The 22,911-nt window shown below is 50.8% G+C and overlaps 1 protein-coding gene across 1 annotated transcript; it reads left to right on the top strand.

Moving 5' to 3' along the window:
• Positions 1-204: 204 nt before the first annotated feature.
• On the top strand, positions 205-21,009 carry CCND3 (cyclin D3). The gene is made up of 5 exons (XM_006278764.3): positions 205-538; positions 2,654-2,869; positions 13,213-13,372; positions 14,214-14,350; positions 18,928-21,009. Exons 1-5 carry the CDS (start codon positions 341-343, stop codon positions 19,096-19,098), a joined length of 882 nt encoding a protein of 293 aa, XP_006278826.1. The 5' UTR covers positions 205-340; the 3' UTR covers positions 19,099-21,009.
• The last annotated feature ends 1,902 nt before the right edge of the window (positions 21,010-22,911 follow it).

The raw sequence follows: 22,911 nt of genomic DNA, 5'->3' as shown, positions 1-22,911 counted from the left end.
TGGGGAAGCCCTGGCATCCAGGAGCCTCGGGGCCGGGGGCAGCCGCCTCAGACACAGCAGCTGCCCACACTACAGAGGTGACCGAACGGGGCTTGCAGCTCCCTGCCCCCTCCCCTGGGGGGCGGGGCCCGGCGCGTCGCCCCGCCCACTTGGAACGTTGCAACTTCCCGACGTTCTAAAAAGCGCAACAGTGGATCCGGCACTAGCAGTGCCGCAGGGGGTGGGCTGGGCTGGGCTGGGCTGGGCCGGGCCGGCTCCGCGGCTGCTGCGTGACCGCCCGCCCGGCCGGCTCCTCGCCTGCAAGCCCCCGCTCCCCGCCCCTGCCCCGGCCCCCGGGCACATGGAGCTGCTGTGCGCGGAGGGGCCGCCCCGCGTGCCCCGGGCCGGGCAAGACCCTCAGCTGCTGGGGGACCGGCGGGTGCTGCAGAACCTGCTGAGCCAGGAGGAGCGCTATACCCCGCGGGTCTCCTACTTCCAGTGCGTGCAGAAGGAGATCAAGCCCTACATGCGGAAGATGCTGGCCTTCTGGATGCTGGAGGTACGGGACCCCCCCTCGGCTGGGTCCCTGCTCCCTCCAGCTCTCTGTGCCCAGCCGCCGGCAACTTTCCAAGCCTTTGCCCGTCGGGGGTGGGAGCCCCACCCCGGCTTCCCTGGAGCCCAGCTCCCTGGGGGGAAGGGTTTGGGGGTGCAAAAGGGGGGCAGAGCTCCACCTTGGGGCCTTGCTGGCTGCAGGCTCAGCTGGTGGGAGCAGGGGGCATAAAACCAAGCCCCCCTTTGCCCTATGGGGTATAAGCAGCTATAGAGAAGGTGATGGGCAGCAGCTGGGATGCCTCCCCTCCCTCCATGAGCTGCAGCAGGCAGGGGGGAAGTCCTGCAGGCAGTATGTGGCAATGCCTCTAGGGGTCCCCCTGCTCCCACCTCCTCCCCGCAACCGCTGCTGAAAAAGTTCCCTGCAGCATGTGGGGCCTTTGGATGTGCCTGGTGGATCACGGGCTTGGGCCCATCACGGAAGAACTATAATCCTCCCTTAGGAGGGAGGCCGCAGCGGACGCATCGGGGCAGCTGAAGAGAAAACGGGGATGGGAGTGAGGTCCCAGGTTTAAAACTAGTGGTTTGATGTGGGGGAGTGCGGAGCAGAGCACACCGGACAGTGCTCTGCAGCGTGTCTAAATGCTTGGAGAAGGGTTTGTCAGCGCCCAGGGGAGAGCTCAGCTAGAAGATGCCAGCCACCCACTTCCCCAAACACAAAAGCGAATGCAGCCCCCACCCCGCATGACTCACCTGGACAAGGAAAGGCACCAGAGCCACTTTTCCCTTGTCTTAATTAAAGAATGAAACGCCTCAATTCAGAAGCAAATGGGAGATATAAAATGTGGTTGAATCCAGCCAGTCATTCTCTCTACCCCACTGACTGTTGCCACACAGTACCCAGTTACCTTTAAAATAAAAGAAGTGCTCAGCACTGCCTTTTCTATCATTGTTCTGTCTGTTAAAGCCCCTTCCCTTGCCATCGTTTCTTGGCTGGAAGCTGGGTTGCAGCCTGATCCTATGAAGTGCTGGAGTCAATGGCAGCAGAGGGCCCTCAGCTTCTCGCAGGACTTGTCCCAAAGAAACGTCAGTCCCTCTAGCTTCTGATTTTAAAGTGTTTGAGCAATTAAGACCAAATCCAGGTCCTATTGAAATCAATGGCAAAACTTGTATTGACTTCAGTGGCACCAAGATTTAACACTAATTTTTATGATGATGATGATAATTTTATTTTTTCATTACAGGGGGGAAAAATGCAAGCAAAATTAAACCTCTGAAGTATGAGCCTGACTTTATTTTTTAAAGAGAGTCTCTGTGCTGGGGGTTTATGTCAGCCTGTAAAAGGTACATAGGGAAGCAGAGTTAACATTTGAAAGAGAAGGATGATATTAGTTGCGGCATGAGGGAAAACCTCAGTATTTTTGTAGCTACGGTAAAAGAAGGAAGTACATTTGATCAGTGTTTCAGTGGTATAGTCTTGTGGCTAGGATTGAAATTCAGGACTCCTGGATCCTGTATTTGACCATGATACAAGTATGGTATGCACAGAAAGGAGCTCGGAGCTTGGGCAACTTGGGTTCTCTGCCATTGACTTTGTGACATTGGACAAGCCACCTCATTTGGGTACCATCACCCTGAGGTGTCCAGCTTGAGACATGCTGGGACTCACTTCAGAGGTGCTGAGTCCTCACAATCGGTGTGAGCAGGAAGTGATCAGGATCACTGGTAATCGGGCTATAGGCATCTCACGTCAAAGATGGAGGCAGTCACAAGACCTTACACTTTTATACACACACACACACACACACACACACACGATTGTGGTCTCAACCTCTGCCTCCATTACACCCATGCTACCATTTTTCCTGCCTGCCATGTAAAGACAAGTAGTAGTGTTTGAAGGCATCGGGCTAAACTCTGTGCTCGTGTCACACATGAAGTGTTGAAGTTACAACAGCAGAGAATTTAGCTCTTACTATTTAAAGGTCTTTCTGATCACCAGATATACAGCTGTACAGATGTGTAGTGTACTGTAATAATCAGAAGCTTTGAAGTCCTGCTGCAGATAGAAGCTGCTGAGTTCTGCACATCTAAAGCCTCCTCTCTTCTACTTGGGTTTTGTTAGGTATGTGAGGAACAGAAGTGTGAAGAAGAGGTCTTCCCCTTGGCCATGAATTATGTGGATCGCTACCTATCTTCAGTCCAGACGCGGAAAAATCACTTGCAGCTTCTAGGGGCTGTCTGCATGCTCCTGGCTTCCAAGCTGCGAGAGACCATGCCCCTGACTGTGGAGAAACTCTGCATTTACACAGACAATTCCATCACGGCGCAGCAGCTCCTGGTAACCACCCCACCCTGCCTGATAGAGCCCTCACCTCACTCCCTGCTCTTTATACCCTCTAGGTGCTGCTCCCTGGCAACATATGTGCATTGTGGATCCTGTCTTCCTCCTGTTTCTCCCATTCAGCCTCTTTGCTTCCTAACCCAAGTGGACACACTGCCTTTCTGAGATAGACCAGCACCCTTCCTCAGACCTGCCCCCCCTGCAGATGTAGTGGTGGTCTCCCATTCTGCCCGCTAGATGCAGAATTGTGACACTGAAGTTGTAGAAACCATTCTCTATGCTTCAGTGCACATCCCATCATTGAGCCTCATTGTGTCCCATGTTGGGCTCTGTGCCTAGCTTCCTTAAGTTAATGTACCACTGCAGAATAGCTCAGGATTGACGGCCCTGGAGACCAAAGGGCTCCGCAACAGCAAAAGGAGATGAATGGGGAAAGTGTTGTTGGTGTGCACCTCTACCCTGACCTGAAAGGACCTCACCTCTAGGCAGGAGAGGAAATTTGACTTCCCCTTTCTGCCAACCTGTGGTCTTCCTTCTGAAATGGCCGATAAGATGGGGGCTGATAGCTGTGACGGGGCCTTTTAGGACCAACTGGTCTGCTCAAGGGAAACTGCTCTGAGGCCACCATTCCTGGTGCCACCACCAGAATGATGGGCTCCATAGCAAGAGGTTGGGAATGGCATGGGGAAGCAATGTGGAATTGCTGCTGCCTAGGGTTTATGGGCCCTTCTGGAGGAGTAATGTGATAGAAAGGAGGAAAAGCAGCTTCTACAAGGTCTTGAGTTAAACCAGAAGTGGTCTCTCTTGCTTCCTGGGTGTCCCTTCAAGTAGATTCTTATTGAACAAACAGGGGCTTTCCCAAGGTACTGGTCAGAAGTGGGGTTTGACATCTCTGAGTCAGTGCTGTCAATGGGAGGAAATCAAAGAGTCTTCCTTTCAAGGGGGCTTCTGTGGTGCTAAAATTTACAACTCTCAGGAGGAAACAGCCACTTCAATTCAATATAATAAACATTCCTGGGGACGGTTTCTCTGATAGAATTTCTCAGAGTTAGTCATCAGCTGGTGAGTTTTTTCCTTTCAGGGTGGGGGTGGATGAAGATCTAACAGTGACTTGTCCCTGGGGTGGGGACTGAACCTACAAAACTTTCAGGTGTGAGTCGATTAGGCATTTCTGGTTTTTGGAGACCTTTTTTATGACCATGTTTTTTCCAAGCGCAAATGAGAGTTGGGGGAAGTTCCATCACCTGCTGGCTCCTTTGCCTTTACTATGAACGGGATGATGGTTGCTGCAGAAACACCAAGGGGAGAGGTTTTCAGCACAGATAGGTGGATTGTGCCAGACACGGTGGCCCAATACCAATGTTCACAGGAGCTGCAGGGCTTGCAGCTTCTTGGGATTTGGCCCTGTGTATAGCACAGCTCTTTGCTTGTGCTGCTGTAGGGAAGCATCCTGTTGGTCAAGAATATTCCACACGTGTGGGTTTTGCTCGTAAAATAAAACATCATCCCTGACAGTACCTTCTGGACTCTATGGACATAACTCCCAGGGGTTTCAGTGGGCAGTGTGTACATGGAGTTATATTTCTGGATCAGGCTTTAAGCTGGAGGCTGGTATGCATTGGCCATGTGATAATGATGAGAATTTCCACTCGGTAGAGAGAGACTTGGTTTCCATTCATGGCCCTTCCCTGTGCCACCAAAGGTTGGAGATGCTGCAGAAGCAGCAGGCTGAGCATGTGGTCAGGGGTGGGGGGTTACTTACCAGTCACTTTCTGGGAGTGGAGGGTGCATTAGGAAGTCAGCAAAAGTGATCCAGAAGGGATGGAGAAGGGCCTTTTTTTCCTATGACTATGGGAGAGAAAGACGTGTCAATCATACCTCAGTGTCATGTTTGCGGCTCTGGGTTTAGTCCTGGGGTAAAGTCTTCTGCCAGCCCTGGAAATCTGCTATCCACAGAACAGGAACACAGGCTGCAGCAAGGCAAGCCTCCACAGCTTTTGCCCCCCCAGTGACCACTACCTGCACCTCTGACCCCATCTCTGGGGCTGAGAGGGCAGTTCAGCCTTCATGGCCCATGCAGTCTTTTGCATCTCTCCTGAGACCATGAATTAGTGGAGCTTAGTTAGTGCCAGTTGTAATTGTTTCTGTGATGTGGATACCTGGATACTAGGAAATGGACTTGATAACCACCTTGTGTGGATCTTTAATAGGTTTCAGATTGGTGCATCTGTATTTAAGCACAAAGGAGAATTGCTGTAATTTTGCCTGTGGGTTTGGCTGTTTTAAAATTAAATGTTGGAAGGCTTGGTCTATAACAGGCTTCACTTTCTGAAAGAACAGCAATTGAGCAGTGCCAAAGTGGGAGCTAGAAGTGTGCATTCCTTTGCAGTGAAAGAGGCTTTGACCTTGAGGTTTGTCTTTATTTTTAAGCTGAAAAGCTAATGGCTTGTCACTGTAGGACAGTTCAGATGTTCACGAGCAGAGAGCTGGGGCAAGTAATGCCTACATCCATCCCCGCTTTGCACGCGGGTTACATGTGGGAAGGGAGAAACAGGCAGTGACACTGCCGGACTCCTCCCACAACCCAAGCTCTGCTCACTCTTGGCACCAACATGAGATCCACTTGCAGGTGATTGTGAGAGCTTCCTCCCACTGTTTCTCCTTTCTTGTCTGTCTACCTAGGTTCTTATCTTAGCTCCCACCACCATGATATTGAGGTGCTTTCCCCACTGAGCAAAGCAAAGACGAACACTCCTGCCATTGACTCTTTGTCATTGCATTTCAGTGTCTGCTTGCAATTGGGGTTAGCAAAAAGAGTTTCGTCCTTGGCACCACCTTTGAGCATTCATCCTTAAGCTCAAAGATGGACTTTTCTTGGGAGTGGGAAGCCTATTTGTTATGGCCAAAAAAATAAGTCAGTCCAGGTGCATGGGCTTCTAGGAACAGTTGCCTTTAGTATTTGGGAGAACACAGTTTGCTTGAGGTCAAACAGAACATGTTCTGGTCAATGTTCAGGAAGGGCGAGGTGGTGATTAGGGTCAGAGCAGTAAGCAGCCTGGAGAAGGACTTCTGAAAGCCACTAGTTGAGAAAACACCCTGAAGGCTGTGATCTGAAAGTCATTTTGGGCCCCCATCCCACCAGCCCTGCTCTTGACAAGCTATGTAAGGTAGTTGGGAGCTGGCTGTACTATGATTTGCCACTCTGATGCCTTCTCACAGGCTCACACAGTCCATGACCGAAGAAGGGTTAAAAACCCTAGGGCAATGTTGGCTGAAAGTCATGAGGTTTGAGACTTGACAGAGTTAATGCCCTGCTTACAAAACCAGAGAAGGAGCTGCTGCTTTCCTCCTGTGTGCTAATAATGTTGTGTACTTCTCTTCTTTCACAACCCTGCAGTGGGAGTGGGTGGGGAGGGGAAGGAGAGCTTCTTCATCAAGGTTCGGACAATGGATGCTTCCTGGCTTCTTACCATGGATCTGTGCCAGTTTGGCCTCGGGCTCACTCTCCCGGGCCTTGCACAGGAAGTTGGCTCACTTTCCCAGCAGGTTTACTTCCTCCTCTTGGAGAGGATGCCTGGCACCAGCTCAGTGCTCTAAAGAGGATAAATTAAAACAAAATCTTGATGAAGTTATTCTTGGTAGAAGGAAATGATGCAATGAGGGACTTGTCCACTTAAAGGAAGTTGGGTTTCCGTCAGGGGCGTTATCTAACCTACCTTTCTTTTTTTTTTGCAGTGGCTTTTCTTGCATGTTCAGGGGTGGTACTTAGCCACATGATGGTTGGGGGGGGAAGCAGTCATTGCGGGTCATCCTGTCCTTCATCTTGATAATCCTTGGCTCCATAGTTTATGCCTTAGACATCTGCTTTGGCTATAACAAGTTTTGCTCTTCTCTGAGGTTACCCAATTCCTCTGTAGAGTCTGGTTACGCCAAGAGGATGGTTTTGGCTCCCAAAGCAGCAACGATGCTTTCTAGCACCACAATTGCCATGAGGTTTCACAGGCATTAATTGTTTTTTGTAACAAGTGCGTGTTTGCACAGTTGGGCTTGGGAGGTGAGAATGAAGATGGGCTAGAACTATTGCAAAGCAAAGCAATTTCAGAAAAAAAACCCCAGCTGCCAGTGGCTTTGCAGATAAAACAGGAGTCCTGTTTCTTGCGGTCACCAGATTCTGCTGTCCCAGCCTTGCAAAATGTGCTTCGGTGTCTAAGGGGAAAGAACCTACAGGCATCTCTGCTGATTCCCCAGTACAGGAGGCTGCAGTAACTTTACCTTCACTTCCCCGATTCCTCTTTACTGGTTGCTTTTCCCAGCTGCCCTCTCCAAAGGTTTATTACACCGGGCTTTGACTTTAGCAAGTCTAATTCCCCAGCTAGAAGCCATCTGCAGTGAGAATGTCAAATTGGCTAAGTTCATTTTAGGCAGCAAAGCAAGCAGCTGGATTTTCAGAAGAGCCCAGCATTTTGGGTGCAGAGCACTCTTGAAAGTACACCTACATAGGAGCTAAACTCTTCTGACAATCTGGCCCTGATTCTCTAGGGACCAAAATCTGGCCCTGATTCTCTAAGGACCAAACCCTTGAAAATCCAGCCCTTGGTGGAGAGAGAGACTTGTGTATCACTTTTGGTGTGCATGGCACTCTAGAGACCTTCAGGAAGACAAGCTCCCTTCAAGGATCTTAGAGCAAGGAATCCAGGCTTGGAAGATGCCAGAAATTGCTCCTGACCTTGCCGCGGCACATAGCCTGAGTTCTGAACAGGAGACAGGAGCAAAGCTTTAACCTGAGTTTCCTATTTGCAAATGGACTTTCATGACTTCTCATTTCAGTAGCGCTTAAGATCTGTTGCTAAGTGGGCTGGGTGGCTAACTGCAGCTCTGATGTCTCTTTCCTTTCTCCTTTTGAGTCATCTAAACGTGCATAGGAGGAGGGGGTCGGGCTGCCATCACCTTGCTTAGATCTGCTATTTTCAACGTAAAATGAGTCCGTTGTAAGGAGTGAACTCATCAACTTAAGGGACAGAGTCAAGTGTGAACGATCTTCCCTCTTGCGGAGCTAGAACTGCGGTGGAGAGTGCGCCAGATTTTGTTCTTCTTTGCGCATCTCGAACAAAATTGTTCCTGAGTTTGTCAGTTATGCTTATACAAACTCAGTGGAAGCAGTGGACAGGTGCCACAGAGGGTAGCATTTAGCATGTAGCATCTTGTTGCTGATGGGGTACACAACAAAGAAAAATCTCAATTCTGCTGTTGCATCCCGATGTAAATATGAAGGGCCATGAGTGAGTGAAAGCTGTACATAAGAACATAGGAAGTGCCACACTGGGTAAGACCAATGGTCCATCTACCCCAGTAACCCGTCTCCGACAGTAGCAAAAATGAATGCTACAGAGGAAGAGCATTAAACCTCTAGAGTGATCCATCCCCTGTTCAACCATCCCTGGCATCTTCCATTATTGGTTAAGAGATGTCAGAGGAAACCTCTCCAACCATTCTGTTCAATAGCCATGAATGAATCCATCATCCATTAATTTATGAAGTCCCTTTTTGAACCTGGATGTGCCATCTGCCTCCGCCAGCTCCTGTGGTAATGAATTCCATAAGTTAACTATGCATTGCATCAAAAAAATACTTTCTCTTGTTAGTTTTAAACTCGTCACCTACTAGTTTCAGGAGGTGCCCCTCAGTTCTAGCTGTATTTGCTAATGGGAGTTCACTTGAGCAGGAAATTACTGAGAGACAAGGCCTTGGGGAGTGGTGTCCTGGAACATGGCACTTTGGTGTCATTTTCACACAGGGAACAGATCACGGAAGCTGCATTTTTAAATCCAGAGTGCAGCAGGGAAGGACCAAGAGCACAGATTGTGCTAGTGAAGAAGCCAGTGGGGTAAGGTCTCCATGCATAAGAATCCCAGCAAAGTATTCGGGGCTAGGCTTCGTTCTTGGGCAGAAGAGCTGTCTGGGAAAAGCCATTCTCTCCCAAGAGATGCTGGACCAAAGAAACCAAAGGCAATTTTTCCACGTGCTTTGAGTCTGTTCTTTTTATTTTAACCAGACACTGAGTCAACTAGATGCCAGGCAAAGGCCAGGAAAAGGATGTTTGCTATCTCAAGATGGTTCCTGCTGCTGCACAGTAGCTGTTCTATCTGTTACAGCCATTTTCTTCTGCTTCTTCCAGTGATCAAGTGATTCAGAAGTTCTAGCGCCTGGCTCAGAAGTTGGAAATCCCTGGGCTTGTTGACAAGATGCTTTTATTTGGCAGGGAGGAAAGAAGCTTCCATGAGGCAGATCCTGTGAGGAGCTGAGAATCTGCAACTCTTGTTGGTCTCCGCAAGAGTTTCCTGGTTGACAGCATCTCTCAGGATAAGGCCTTTAGTAAGGAAGAGTTGAGGACTCTGTTGAGCCTCTCCGCATTCCTTACAAAGTGCTGCTTCCTTATCTGCCGTGAAAGGACTGAGATATCAAGGTAATCCATCCAGATCAGGGCTTGTATGGCAGAAGAAAAGCGCCCTCTGCACACTCCTTAGTTTGGTCTATCCAAAGAGAGCTCTGCTGGGATACCCAGCTCTCTGCGGGCGTGCATCCTTCCCATTCGGTAAAAGTGGATAGTCTGACAGACATTCCCCATGGTTGGACAGGCTTTTCTGTCTCCTGTTTGCAGCAGGTGCATTTGGGGGCTTTTTAGTGCTTGGTGGAAGACACCAGATTGACAGCCTTGGAGGCTGTAGTCCTCAGCATATAACAGTGGTTCTAAATCTTTTTAGACACCAGGCAACCTTCATTAGACTCGAGCCACCCTTCCGAAAATGCCAGCTCAGCTTTTGCTCATTTCTTGACGGCGGAAAATCTTGCAAAGAGCTCAGAAAGTCCACAGCAGGGCAGAATGTTTTTGACACTCTGGATCCCTATTTGAGATCTCAGGATTTATCTTGTGAATCATGTGTAGGTGTCTGCACACCTATCAGTGCCACTAGTGTGTGGCACCCCAGAGCACCTGTAAAAAGGATCTTATGTCAGCCTAATTGAGAAATACCGGTATACAGGCTCATAAGTTTCAAGGCCAGAAGGGACCTTGAGCTCACTTGTTCAGTCCCTTTTATAACAGCCTAGGGAATGTCATACTGTACCTGGCTCTGTCAGCTGTGTTTGGCTGGAGAATATCTTATTCATCACAGAGCAGGTATGGCAGGCGTAACTGTCCTGCAGACTGTGCCCTCCATGTTCCAGCCTTGCAAAGGTGCTTTAGGCTTCAACCACAGCAGATGGCATGCAAGGGAGTCTTCTGCCCATCCTTGTGACAGTGACAAGACAAAGGTGCTAACTGTACTTTGGACTCTTGTTCCCAAGGGACCTGGACTAAGACTCAGCAATGTCCTTCCATGTAGTCAGGCAGCCCGTCACTGATTACCTGGATGGTGTTTGAACTAACAATCTGGAGATGAAGAGCTTTGTAGCCCCTTCTCAGTCTCCTGAGCACCTCCTATGAGGCATTTTTCTGCATCCTGCCACTATGATCCTTCAGCGTGGCTAGGAGCAAAGACCCTCTTTCCAGATCTGAGCCTAATATTGCCTCTTATACTCTGCATCCCAGGTCATTTTCTTCTTCGATGTTAAAGTCCTATAGATTATGGTCCTTTTTTTCTCTTTACTCTTCCTTTTTTCTTCCATGCATTTGGATAAAGAGCATTTAAGGGACATGGACTCTCTCCAACAGTTGAGTAGATGTTATTCTTGCTTGCTGTGGAGATAGAAAGCAGGCTGCTTGGGATGAAAGCCTAGGAAATCCATTCTAGTAAAAAAAAAAAAAAAAAATCCACTGGCTGGAACAGTACAGGCTCTGGAGTAACATTGCAGCCAGACAGCAATGACACTGTGCAGCCCTTGTAGTGAGGCACCCAGAGAAGGTTGAGCAATGCTGTAGCTTTAAGCAATGCAGAACGGGCATTGTTGTGTAAGGGGAAAGGGTGGGTTCTTTTTAAAAAAAAAAAAAAAAATCAACTAAGATCCTTTTGAAATATCAATCTCACTTCTTCAAAACTGCTTATCCTGATAGAATTGGTTACCCCCCACTTTGCCGTCTCTGCGAGCAGAATCAACCTCATCTCCTGCCACTTAAAAATACTACATCTTCTGGTAATTTGAACCACACCCTGAACTTAATCATCAGAAGTAGGCCTGGCAGGGAGCTCACGGGGTCCTTTATAGGATGAGCCATCCCAGTGCCATTCCTGCTGATGTTTCACTGTCCGGTGCATAAAACACCTCCAGATGGAGATTCCACAATCTCCCTTGAGGACTCCAAGCCTTTGCTTTGCTGTCCTTCCAGCTGGAATGTGACATTCAGAATTGCAAATAAAATTGGAGTGAACGAGGGGGCAATGCTGCTATGCCTGTTGTACAGAGAGGAACTGAGACCCTGGAGAACTAGCGTGCTGATCCTCAAGGGTACTTAGGGCCTAACTCTCATTGAAATCAATGAACTGTGCAAGTTGAGTGAGCTGCACCCAAAGCAAATTGCCCAAAGTCGCCTAGAAAGCCAGTAGCAGAGCAGGGAATTGAACTGCTGGCTACTGCTCTAGCCACTGAGCTGTTCTTCCTACTGGTGCAGCTATGGAATGAAATCAGCCAGTTTTAGAAGGAACATCACCCAGTTGCTGCACATAGGTTCCTGCCACAGACTAGTCGTGCTCTTTAGCCAGCTGCTGGCCTGCTTAGCGCCTCCATTTCCCTCTCTGAAACAAGGATAATACCTAGCTCAAAGGACTTGTTTGGAGGAGTACCATGCAGGGTCCTGAGCAGGAATGAGCAACTGCAGTTGCAGCTGAAACCCAGCAACTCAGAGGGAATTGCTGGGGACATTAGCGGGATCAATCCTGATGTTTATAAAATGCTTGGAGACCAGCGGGCAGAAGAGGCCATAGAGACACTAGGCATCAATGTTATAAAGGGTTCCTGTCTTCCGTCTGCTTTCTGGGCCTTCCATGTTTGGAAACAGCCCTTGCAGCTGCCTCCATTACTCCCAGGGGCTCCGAGGTAGGACAGTGCGGAGGGGTGTGAGGAGGGCAAAGATGTTAGTCTGCCCTCCCCTAATAGCAAAAACCTGCATTAGCTGTTGCTTTAATGCAACCCAAAGAGAGCGGGAGATGGAAATCTGCATGGACATTTCAGCATCCTGTGGAAGAGCAGGGCTTTCCCTGGAAGCTGCTGGACATCCTTTTCCGAGCTTGGCCTGAAGCCAGTCTGGTCAGCTCTTGTAAGCCAGGCTGGGTCAAGCTGGCTGGACAAGGGACCCCTAAGGAAAGGCAGCGGTGTTGTGGGTGGGTGAGTGAGTCAGGGAGGTGCTGCGTTGGAAGTCAGGGCCTTTTGTGCTCTTTAAGATCTCGTACCGTTCATCAGCAATAGACAAGAAGGAGTGTTAAGCTTGGTGGGGTTGGTCAGAATCTAATCTGACCAGAGCATAATTGGGAAAGTTAATTACCTCCCTCCTTAAATGAAGAAAATAGCACATAAGGGTAGGTGTGGAATGGCTTCTGCTTCCTGGCCTAGCAGAGGCTGCATTTTGCTCGCTCGTGAGCACAGAAAGTGGTTGTGGATGGAAGGCATGGTGGTTAATCTCGTGTCTGTCTTACTGTGGCAGGTGCCATTAGCAGCCATGAGAAGCTTGGTTGAGTGAGGTATGAGTAATCTGCCTGAGTTGACTAGGAGGGCTGAGTTTCGTTGTCTCATTTTCCATCTCCCTGTTTCGTCCATTGCTATAAAGTTTCAGGGCCACACAGAGCCGCATCCTATGAAAACTGCTGCAAGCTTCAAGTGTAGAATTTAGCCCCTTTTTGCTGCATAGCCATAACCCAGGAATCCTGTCCAAGTCTCTCTGCCACCCTCCCCTGCCCTTTCAGGAGTCCCTGCAGCAGGAGACCTAGGAGACAGAGCAGCATGGCAATGGGGTGCCTACACCCTGACTGTCCTGCTTTGCTGCAGCGTCCTGGAGGGGTTGTTGCAGCAGGGTTGTGAACAAGGGAGCTGGCAGGGCTGGTCTGGTATGCACCAGGGAGCAGATGGATGGCTTCCTCTTTTGATTGCTTTACACCAGGCTGCATCTATGTGGGCATGGATTTGCCCACAGCTGCAGACTGGAGGCAGGAACTTTGCTTCCCTTCCAGCAGTTCTGACTCGTGGGGGGGCTATGCACCAGTTGACTGGCCATTCCCCCAGCACCGTGCTCATGTGCCCCTGGATCTTTCTGATATTTTCTGGGTGGATGAGTACTTTCTGCCTTGAAGGGCCTCCCTCTATATGTAATTTTTCTCTTTCTTTCTCTTTCTCTCTCTGTCTTCCCTGTTCAGGACTGGGAGGTTCTAGTTCTTCAGAAGCTAAAGTGGGACCTAGTGTCAGTGATAGCGAATGACTTCTTGGCTCACATCCTCCATCAGCTCCCAATTCCCAAGGACAAGGTGGAACTGGTGAAGAAACATGCGCAGACCTTCATTGCCTTGTGTGCCACAGGTGAGCAGCAGAGGAACAGAGCCCCTGGGCCTCATGAGGGCAGCCCAGGCTGGAAGAAAGGCTGATGTTTTCACTGACTGTTTAACCTTGGGCAAATCACACGGGACTTGACTCCCTAGAGGTACTGAGCATCTGTGTCTCTTGAAATCAAAGCCTCCATCCCTTACAGTAAGGCCCAGAACTGCCCAGTGACTGTTTCCCCCTCTGCCAGATGGAGATGGGGACTCTTGAAGGCCTGGGACTTCATGTTTGTATGATACTTGGTTGGAAAGTGTCATGGGAGGGCAAAGCAGCAGCGAGCCTTTTTTTGCACTGGCTAGAGCCAGGCATGGGGCAATCGACTCTTCATGGAAGTTACTACTTGTCTCACAAGCTGTATAGACTCGGACAACTCCCCAGGCCTCTTGAGTGGAAGGGGTTGCACTAAAACACTGCTCCAGAGGGTGCCTCACACCCTCTGCCCCACTTTGCTCTCAGCCCCACTTCTGCATCTTGGACAGCATGAGTACGGTTCTGGAAAGCTCAGCTGGCAAAATCTGGTGGGGGCTGCTCCCTGCAGCGTTTTCCCCAAGCTAATCCTAAGCCGCCCGAGCGTTGTGGCTTTCAGGACTTCCCTGAGGAAACTATTCCACAGCCAAGCAGATCCTGCTGGGGTTTTTTGGACGGGTGGCTTACATTTTCCTTGGCTTAGCTGTGCTCTGTTCCAGTGAGTCATACCAGCTGCACCACCCTTTGCCTGTCCTGCATTTCAAACCCCCTTAGCTTTACATGGGTGCTGCAGTCCCAAGCAGCTGCGCTCACAAGACTCCTTGTTGTTTCTTTCCCTGCCTTGGATCCCTAGATTACACTTTCACCATGTACCCTCCATCCATGATTGCAACGGGCAGCATTGGAGCAGCCATCCACGGCCTGTCTCTCTTCCCCCCTGCTGGAGAGGTGCTCACAGAGCTGCTGGCTAGCATTACCGGCACAGAGTTGGTAAGTGTTCACTCAGGGGTCCCTTGCCAAAGAGATTTTGGAGTCAGGAGACAGAAAGTTCCTGTATGTTTTGCTGTGTGTCCTCCGACAGTTCATTTCCTCTGCCTCAGTTTCCTCAGTGGATGTCCCAGCAAGGCTTGCTCACTTTTGTAAAGTGTGTAGAGAAAAGGTGTTTTATACTGCAAACAAGTGTATTATCTCTGCATGGGCAAGATCCTGCAGAAACCAGCTGATCAGACCATTCTCTATGTCTCCACTGTGGGGTAGGAAGCCAGCTCTGAATCTGTTTAGGGGTCTAGATGTGGAATCCAAGCTGGCAAGCAGCCTGTGGGCTGCAGGGGATCATCACCGAAGGTCTATTACAAGTGCCACATTGGATAACAGTGTAAAACTTGATCAGGTCCCAGGCCTCCCAACAGAGGGGCAGGAGGTGGGGCATCAGGTGTAGGAAGTGTGTATGGGGTCGGGAGAAAAGCCCGTCATCAGGAGTAGCCAAGAAGGGACAGGGAGGATAGCTGTGTGAGCAGGCATCTGTCAAGCACCATGACGGGGCCCCAGTGTCTAACCCTGAAGTATCGAGTTGTGTCCCTGAAGGCTGTGGGGAGAGGCAGGGGACTGGGTTATTCTCTCCTGCTCAGGCCTTGGGTGTAGATCACTTTTATTCTCCAGTTTCAGGATAAAGGTGTCAATGCTGCCACCCCATTAGTACCCCTCAGAGTAGAGAAGAGACAGGGATCAGCTGGAATGGGTAGAAGGCATGTTCTTTATTGAGGCTGCTGGATGCAGACACGTGCTGTGGCCGTCTCCAAATCCCAGACTCACAAACTCAGCCAGTATCACCTGGGGTCACGATTTAACATTTCCAGAAGCCTTGGCCTGGACTCGGTAGTCTTGGCAGGGGGTGGACAGTGCTAACCAACCAAGTGCAGTAAGCCTGTGAGCTGCAGCCTCTTGGGGCCCAGCTTTACTATCTGCCCCACCCCTCCTGAGGGTCTGGCTAGTGCTGTGGCTAGCTGGGATCACACGTGTGAGAATCTGCACTGATAAAAGTAACAACCAAGGCTGTCATGGGATAGAGCATGGAAGCCCCAACTCCTGCCCTGCCTGTTCCTAGGACGCTGGCCCCAGCTGCACCCCTCCACCCCTGCAGTTTGTGACCTGCAGTATGGTGCATGATTGCTGCCTACTGAGGCTGGCCACCCGGTCACCTGATGGCCCAGATCGCTTTCACAGCAGGGTGGGGAGCATAGAGCCTTTGGAAAGCAGGCACAAAGGGAGGCGTCTGTTCACCTGAGCAGACAGGTGTTAATGGGATCAGGTGGACAAGGGTGGAGGGGACCAGGCTCAGCATCTGCTCATCTTGTCCAGTGTCCGATTGCAGCTGCTCTGAGCACAAGCAGGAAGGAAGCCAGAACCTGTTGGGCATTCCAGGACTCCGTCAGAGCCAGACGTGCTCAGAGCCAAATGGCAGGGCTCAGAGGGGCTGTGACCCGCCAGCATCGTTGGGGAGAGGATGAGGAGCTTGGACTGGGATAGCTCCGGGACCTCTTCTACACATACGGGGCCTTGGGAGCCTTCATTCAGCCACAGACCCTTTGGTCTTTTCATCTGCCCAAGCTCTGAATGCTTGGACGTCCCTGACGGCAGTCGGGGAGCTGAGAGAGGGATCATCGCAGCCTGGCATTGTCACAGAGTCGGGCTGGGGGGTGGTCGGGAGGAGAGAGACACTTTCTTTGCTCAGCGGTTTTTTGTTCAAGTTAAAAAGTCGCTCTGAATTGCCTGCAGCCAGCTGCTCGCAAGCTGCTGCGGTGAATGGGGCAGAGGCTGAATGCTGCCCTGTGAGCAGAGTTAATTGAAGCCGGCAGAGGAGAACAGGTGGGAAGCAGGGAGGATTTCAAAGACATGCAGGGGGGAACACAAAGGGAAGATCAGAGGGCAGTGGAGCTGTCAGGGCCGAAAGCTGTTACCAGGCTGCACCCCCCCTTTGCCAGCCCCTCTCCTGCAACCCCGGGTGCCAAACACAGCCTTTGCCCCCAGCTCCCCTGGTCCCAGCTTCCATCTTTGGACCAGTCGGGGCTCCAGAGCTGACATCTTGAGCTGCAGACATTATGATGGACCAGCAGGAGGAGCCCTTTGTGCCACACCGGTAGAGGCATTGCAGAAAGACCCGTGTGCAATTGGGCCCCGTGGTGCTAAATGCTGTACAGCCTCAGACGCAAAGGTAGCTTTTGCCCCAAGGTGCTTGCAGTCTAACCAGATAACGGTATCCCCCAAGCTTTCCGGGACACGGTTCCAGCAGCGAAAGCACAGGAGAGACGTTTCATCCTCAGTCTCCTAGGTTTTGACTCTGCCGTTGATTCGCTGCTCGAGTTTGGACGACTGCCCCCTCCCGCCCCACCCAGGGTTTGGTGCCCCCCTCAGTTCACCATTGAGCAGCTGGAGGAGATGCTCGGAGGGCACTCGCAGTGCTCTATGGTGACTCCAGGTCGCAGCATGACCTGTGCCACTTTAATCGAGCCATCTCTGCTGCCAGGGTGGTAGATCCCTGCCTGGGGCTGGTGGCAGGGAGGGGGTCTGCTCATCCTGGCTGTAGTGGGACTTCATCCATGATGCAGGTTCTCCAAGGACTCGGCGTGGCCTGCTTCCTCTTCAATGAGTGCATGCTCTCAAGCGAGCAACTCCTACCCCTTGTTAGGGGTTGGGTTTCTCCACCCAGCTGCCTCCCTGAGTACAGATCCATCCCCTTAGTTCCTTCCCCATTCCCTTATGATGAAGGCCAGATCTCATGCATCTTTCTGATGCGGAGGAGCCCAGAGGATGAGCTCCTCCCTAGGACAGGCAGAGCAGGGACAGGGCAAGCTCCCCCAGGCCTACTCCGCCAGTGTGGAAGGCCCTGGTACTGGGTGGGATTGGTGCAGCTGCTCCGTCGGTCACCTGCGGATGAGTCGGTTACGGCTGCAGCAGCTTTCATAAGGTACTGCCTTCAGTCTCGGTTCCTCAGCAGATGGGCTCAGAGAGGGCTTCTGGTCACTGCCGACCGGCCCCAAATGTGACCCAGCAGCTCCAGGGCTTTGTTCCCCTCCCCACCCACCAGAGACGCAGCTCTCGTGCTGGTCCCCCTCCTCCTCGTCCGTGTAAGAGCCCCGATAAGGACCAGAGTGGCCGTTGCTGGGGCCCTTGCAATGCAGCTCTCCTCTCCTCGTGGCTGCGGGTAGAGGCCACGCTTACTGGAAATGACTTAGGGAAGGGGAGGTGGGCGTTGCTATTTTTGCTTGCCACATCCTCTGTCAGTTTCTAAGAACCAGTTGTGGATTCCTGGTAAGAGATTTGTGAGTGTGACAGACTCTTGTGAACAGAGATGGCCCCAGGGGCGTCCGGCCTGGATCCGGCCAGCGCCCCAACCTGGCCTCTGCAAAATGCCACCTTCCCTCATCAAAGCGCTCGGGCAGAGCCCTCGAGAGAAGGCAATCTCTGCCCTTTAGAGATGCAGGAGCGCTGCCGCTGGGGTAGCGTGAGTCACTGCTCTCGAGTGTCAAACTGCAGGAGTTTCCTCATGTGCCTCGGTTTGGCTGCGGGGAGGGGTGCGCTACATGCAGCTCTCCGCTACCTAAAATCCCCTTTGCTTCTGGTGTAACTGGGCCAGCCGCTTCCCACGCCTGGCTCTGGAACGAGGCATGCCAGAGGGGTCACTGGGTGGTGCAGTATTGGGTTCTCTCGAGCTGTGGGGAAAATTGGATGACGGTCCCCAAAGGGTCAGCAACGTGCAGGAGGCTTGCAAGGAGCCGCGGCCTCTTAGCAGAACGCTGGTGTCCCCTGACCCGAACTGGCAGCTGTGGCATCCCTCAGATAGGGACCGTGCCTGGAGTCTGAAAGGGCTGGGTCTGCTCTGTGTGCCGGGCAGGGAGCTGAGTTAAAAACAGATTTCCTGAGTGATCTTCCCTCATGCAATGCACAATAGGAACTGAAAGGCCAGGGCCTCTGGGTCTAACAAGTCCACAGCAAGCGCCAGATCCCGTGGCGATTTGTAGCCAGACAAAGCCTCGCAGGCTTTGGGCTCTGACAGAGGAGAACCGTGGGGCAGAGCGTGGGTGCTGCGATTGTTGGAGGGTCCAGGTGATGCAGCGAGTTCCTCTTTACTTCCACTGCAGAGTGGAAGAGCTGCTCTCATGTATTTAGGGGACGGGTGCAATTCAGGAGCCAGCATCCATACTGTCCACGTCGGTAAATCCTGGGGCAAATTCTATTTCCTCTCCAAGTGGAAATGATGGAGGAACCACCATGAGACTGTGGTGCTCACGCTCACAAGTTGTCTTTCCAGTGGCATCTCCTGATACCTTTCTGTGGTGGGGTATGTAGTGAAACAAGGAGCCTGGTAAAGCAGGGAGGTGGGAGGAGATGTCTCTGCAGAGCTGTCTCTAAAGAATAAACTCAAAAGGAGATTGAGAGGAGGACCTGCCTGTCCCTTAGATGGTCAGAAAGCTGGTCCAGGTTTGGCTCAGAGCCATTAGCTGGGCTTTTCTCATTTTCGAGAGACCAAGTGGAACTGAAACCGCTGATTTTTTTTCCCTCTCTCACAGGACTGTCTGAAAGCTTGTCAGGAGCAGATTGAAGCAGCCTTAGCCGAGAGCCTGAAACAGGGCTCCAGATCCTCGCAAGAGTACCCCTCTACCAAGACTTCTGCTTACCCAGACAGCCAGGATGGCAACGTTACCAGCACGCCTACAGATGTCACCGACATCAACCTGTGATGAAGCCCGCCCTTCCTGAAAGCCACCCAGCCCCATGAGAACTGGACCTTGCTCTGGAAACCGTGCGACCTTCTGGGCCCTACCGTGCCTGTTAACTCCGTCCATCTGAAACACACCGAGGATCTGGTCCTCATGCTAGATGGGTGACAAAGATTTCCTGCTGTCCATCCATCAGCCAAGCTGCATTAGAGAGGGGTGGGAAGGAGAGGTGTTGGTGACCCCTGAGGAACAGGGAACCAGGTGGGTCTTGGAAGCAGGTTAGCAAGTCATCATGCAGCAAGTCACTGCCTATATGCTAACTGGCCTCTCCAGGTGGCAGCAAGGGGAATCTTTTCATGGTGCTGGGGTTAAAAGGCAGATCAGGAGAGGGCAAAAAGATCTTAACTGCAGTTTTAAAAGTTCCTCAGTTTGAGTTCATCTTAAAACTAGTTCACAAGTCTTTGCTGCCTTGGGAAGAACCTCGGCCTTAACCAAGTTTAGCCTTTTTCACATGCCCATTGCGTGCCTGGTGAGGGATAGCTCTGCTACTATCTTGATTTCCATGACAAAGAAGTATTTGTCCAATACAAAGCAGCCCCCAGACCATAGTGCTGCCCACTGGCTTGTTTTGTGGGCAAGATGCTGGGATTAACCATCAATTAATAAACCACAGGAAGGAAAATAACAGAGGCATGAAAATTCTTGTCCTAGCTGCTCAATGCCAGGGTGCTTCTGGCTCTCCTTTGGAGGAGGGTGTAGTGGGGACTGCTTCTGCCATAGACTGAGGAGCAAGTGTGTGGCCTAATGTTTCCTGGCTTTGTTTTGTTTTGGTTTTTTTTTTGCTTGCTTTGTATAAGCGCTCCCTGTCCTTGTGGACTAAGTCTTCAGAGCCAGTCACTAAGGTAAAAAGCCCTTGCAACAGCTAACAAATACTCTTGGCATGAGGTTTGGGGCTGGTGCGAGGAAGGATTGTAGCCACTTCACTTAAGTTAACTTTGCATTCTGCTGTTTCACAAACATGCTTAATTTATTGTTAAATAACTGCTAGGAATGGGGTTGTGGGGAGGAGGAACTTCTCAGTTGGACGGTAGGGATACCTTCCAAAACAATACATGCGACACTCTGTCACCCCTCTCCACTAACCCACTGCCACAGGTGCCATGCATGGAAGATGGTTAGTTAGCTCAGACATATATAGATATACACTGAATGTGCTGCTAAACTCTGAGGCGTGCATTAACTCTTCCAGAGGACTTCGAATCTACCCCGAGAAACCAAGAGCGCACGAGAATTGCATTGCCCTTTATACATACCGTACAATATATATAAATTCTGCTGAGCAGTCTAGGCAAAGACCGAAAAGAGTTTTGTGTTTCATTGTTGTTGTTGATGCTGTTTGTTAGTTTTAAGAAAGTATTGAAAAAAATGCTGCTTTTTTGACCCTAGTTTTCCAGGTCAACATGTTATAAAGCCCATGGGACTCTGTCTGTGAAGGTGGGATGTAGAACATTGCTGCTTATCACAATTTCCAACCCACAGTGCACAGCTCATTTTATGACTGTGTCACCCTCCGTTGGGGAGAGAGGGACAAGAACACAAATAACTTCCTTCCAGTTGTTGGAAAGAGTCTTGTTTATCAGGTGGAGAAAGCTCAGGCTGCTTTTTACTTTCACTTCCACCTTCCTGACATGCTTAGCCTGATTTGCCAAAAACAGAGCCATCTGCCATTGAATTCTGCTAACTGGAAAAGTTAGGAGGAGCAAGATATCAACGTTTGAAACCTGTTTAGTACATAGCATAGAAATATATGTTATATATATGAGTCTTAATTTAAAATAAGATTGCTTACTGTACAGGAGGCTCATTGCTATACAAGAACAAATGACTTTATGATGTTGCAATAAAGTATTTAAAAAAAAAAAGTTGAAGCATCTTAAGTTTTGGGGTTTTTTTGAAAGCTGATCTTTCTTATGCAAACATGGCCCTGCAGAAAGAAATCTAAATCCTTGCCTAAGCACTTTCCACAAACAGAACAGCAGCTTTTCTCTCTTCCTTTTTGATTACTAACCCATTGGTAGTCACCCCAATCATTCAGCCTTAAGCTGTATCCACACTGCAGCCTGCTGCTGCTGTACTTAACAGTGACAAGGCTACAGTGGTTAGGGTCCCTGGTGCCAACAGATGGAGTATTTCTGTCCCCAGAATTACACCAGCTCCCCCAAAGGACAGAGGTGCCACCAACAGAAGGTGCCTTTTTCAGGCAGAGCTGTGTTTGTACCCAGGCAGGCACAGCTACATCAGGTTTGACGCGTGATCTTTTCCACATCCCTTGCCAACGCAGCTCCACCAACAGTACCCTGTAATATAGACGTAAATGGGCCTGCAGCCAAGTGACCATGGTCTCTCAGGCGTGTGTTAGCTGGCACTGCCATTGTCCGTGGGGTGATTTACAACCCTTTATACCCCTTGAAATCTCTCCACCAAAATTTTCAATCTGGCTAGAGCCCTGCTGTGCCAGGGAGAGTACACACCACCAAGAGGAGTCATCTCCCCATGTTATCACTTGCTGGCTCCTCTAACGGAAGGAGATAATATCAGGAAGCATGGGAAAACACAGAGCCTGCTCTCAGCACGCTGCCAGCTTGAAGTAGATAGGCTCCAGGCAAGTTGATTTCTGAGCGGCTCCAGAAGCAGATTGTTAAACCTGGCACCTTAAGTGCCCTGTTCCTGCTGCCAACAGTAGCTACAGAAAGCACTACCGTACTGCCAGGCCCGCAGTGCTGCAGGAGAGGCAGCTGGACTCTCAATTTGGGGCATTTACACCTGTGCAATCCCATTCACGACAATGGGGACTTGGGCACTGGGAGAACCTGGGTACCAGCGGGGTCAAGATGCTGTGCACTGAGGAAGCATGCAGGAAGGGAAGGACCCAGCCTGACATTTGGCGCTCAGGCTCAGTGCAGGGCTGGCAGGCTGATTTTCAAGCTGCAGGTGCATCAGCTCTTGAGCTGGATGCAAAGGAAACTCCAGCAGAGCTTAGAGAGATGAAAGAAGAGTATGGTCCCACCTGGAGAACCGCAAGATCTATTGGTGCCGACCAGTCCCAGCAGGGATTTCATAGATTTCATAGACATTAGGGGTGGAAGGGACCTTGTGAGATCGTGGGGTCCAGCTCCCTGCCCAAGGGGCAGGCAGTCATTCGGGGTCAGATCACCCCAGCAAGGTGAGCATCCAAGTGTTTCTTAAAGGTATCCAGAGTAGGTGCTTGCATCACTTCTGGGGGGGGGGGTCTATTTTATACTCTGGAGACTTGACGGTAGAGAAGTTTTTCTTGTGTCCAGTCTAAGAGTCTTCCAGCAGTTTGTGACTGTTCGACCTGGTCTTCCCTTGGAGTGCCCCAGTGAACAGACATTCTCCCAGTTCCTGATGCACCCCCCAGATATACGTATGAGTTATTTCAAGACAGCATCACCTTCCTGCCATGCTAGCTCACCTGAGTAGCTCCTCAGTGAGAAGCGAGGCGAGTCGCAGCTTGGAGCGGAGCGGCAGCCACATGAAAGCTGACTTGGAGAAGGATCAACCCCAGATTCTTGCATGAGCTTAGTGAGGGGAGAGGCAGAGTGTGGAGTAGCAAGGCTGAGGTGACAGGAAAGATGGAAGAACTTAAGTGAGCATCTCAGACTGGCCCAGAAGGCAGGTGGTCACAGCTATGGGGAGTGGGTCCAGGCTTGGGGGCAGCAGCAGACAGAAAGGGCCACGCTGCAGCAGACAGGAGCCTGGGGCTGGCAGCCAGAGCCCCAGGAAACCCCAGTTGACCCTTTAGCAGCTCAGCAG

The sequence above is a fragment of the Alligator mississippiensis genome, chromosome 14 (assembly GCF_030867095.1).
Source record: "Alligator mississippiensis isolate rAllMis1 chromosome 14, rAllMis1, whole genome shotgun sequence".
NCBI lineage: Eukaryota > Metazoa > Chordata > Crocodylia > Alligatoridae > Alligator > Alligator mississippiensis.
This window is presented reverse-complemented; position numbering and strand designations above follow the sequence as displayed.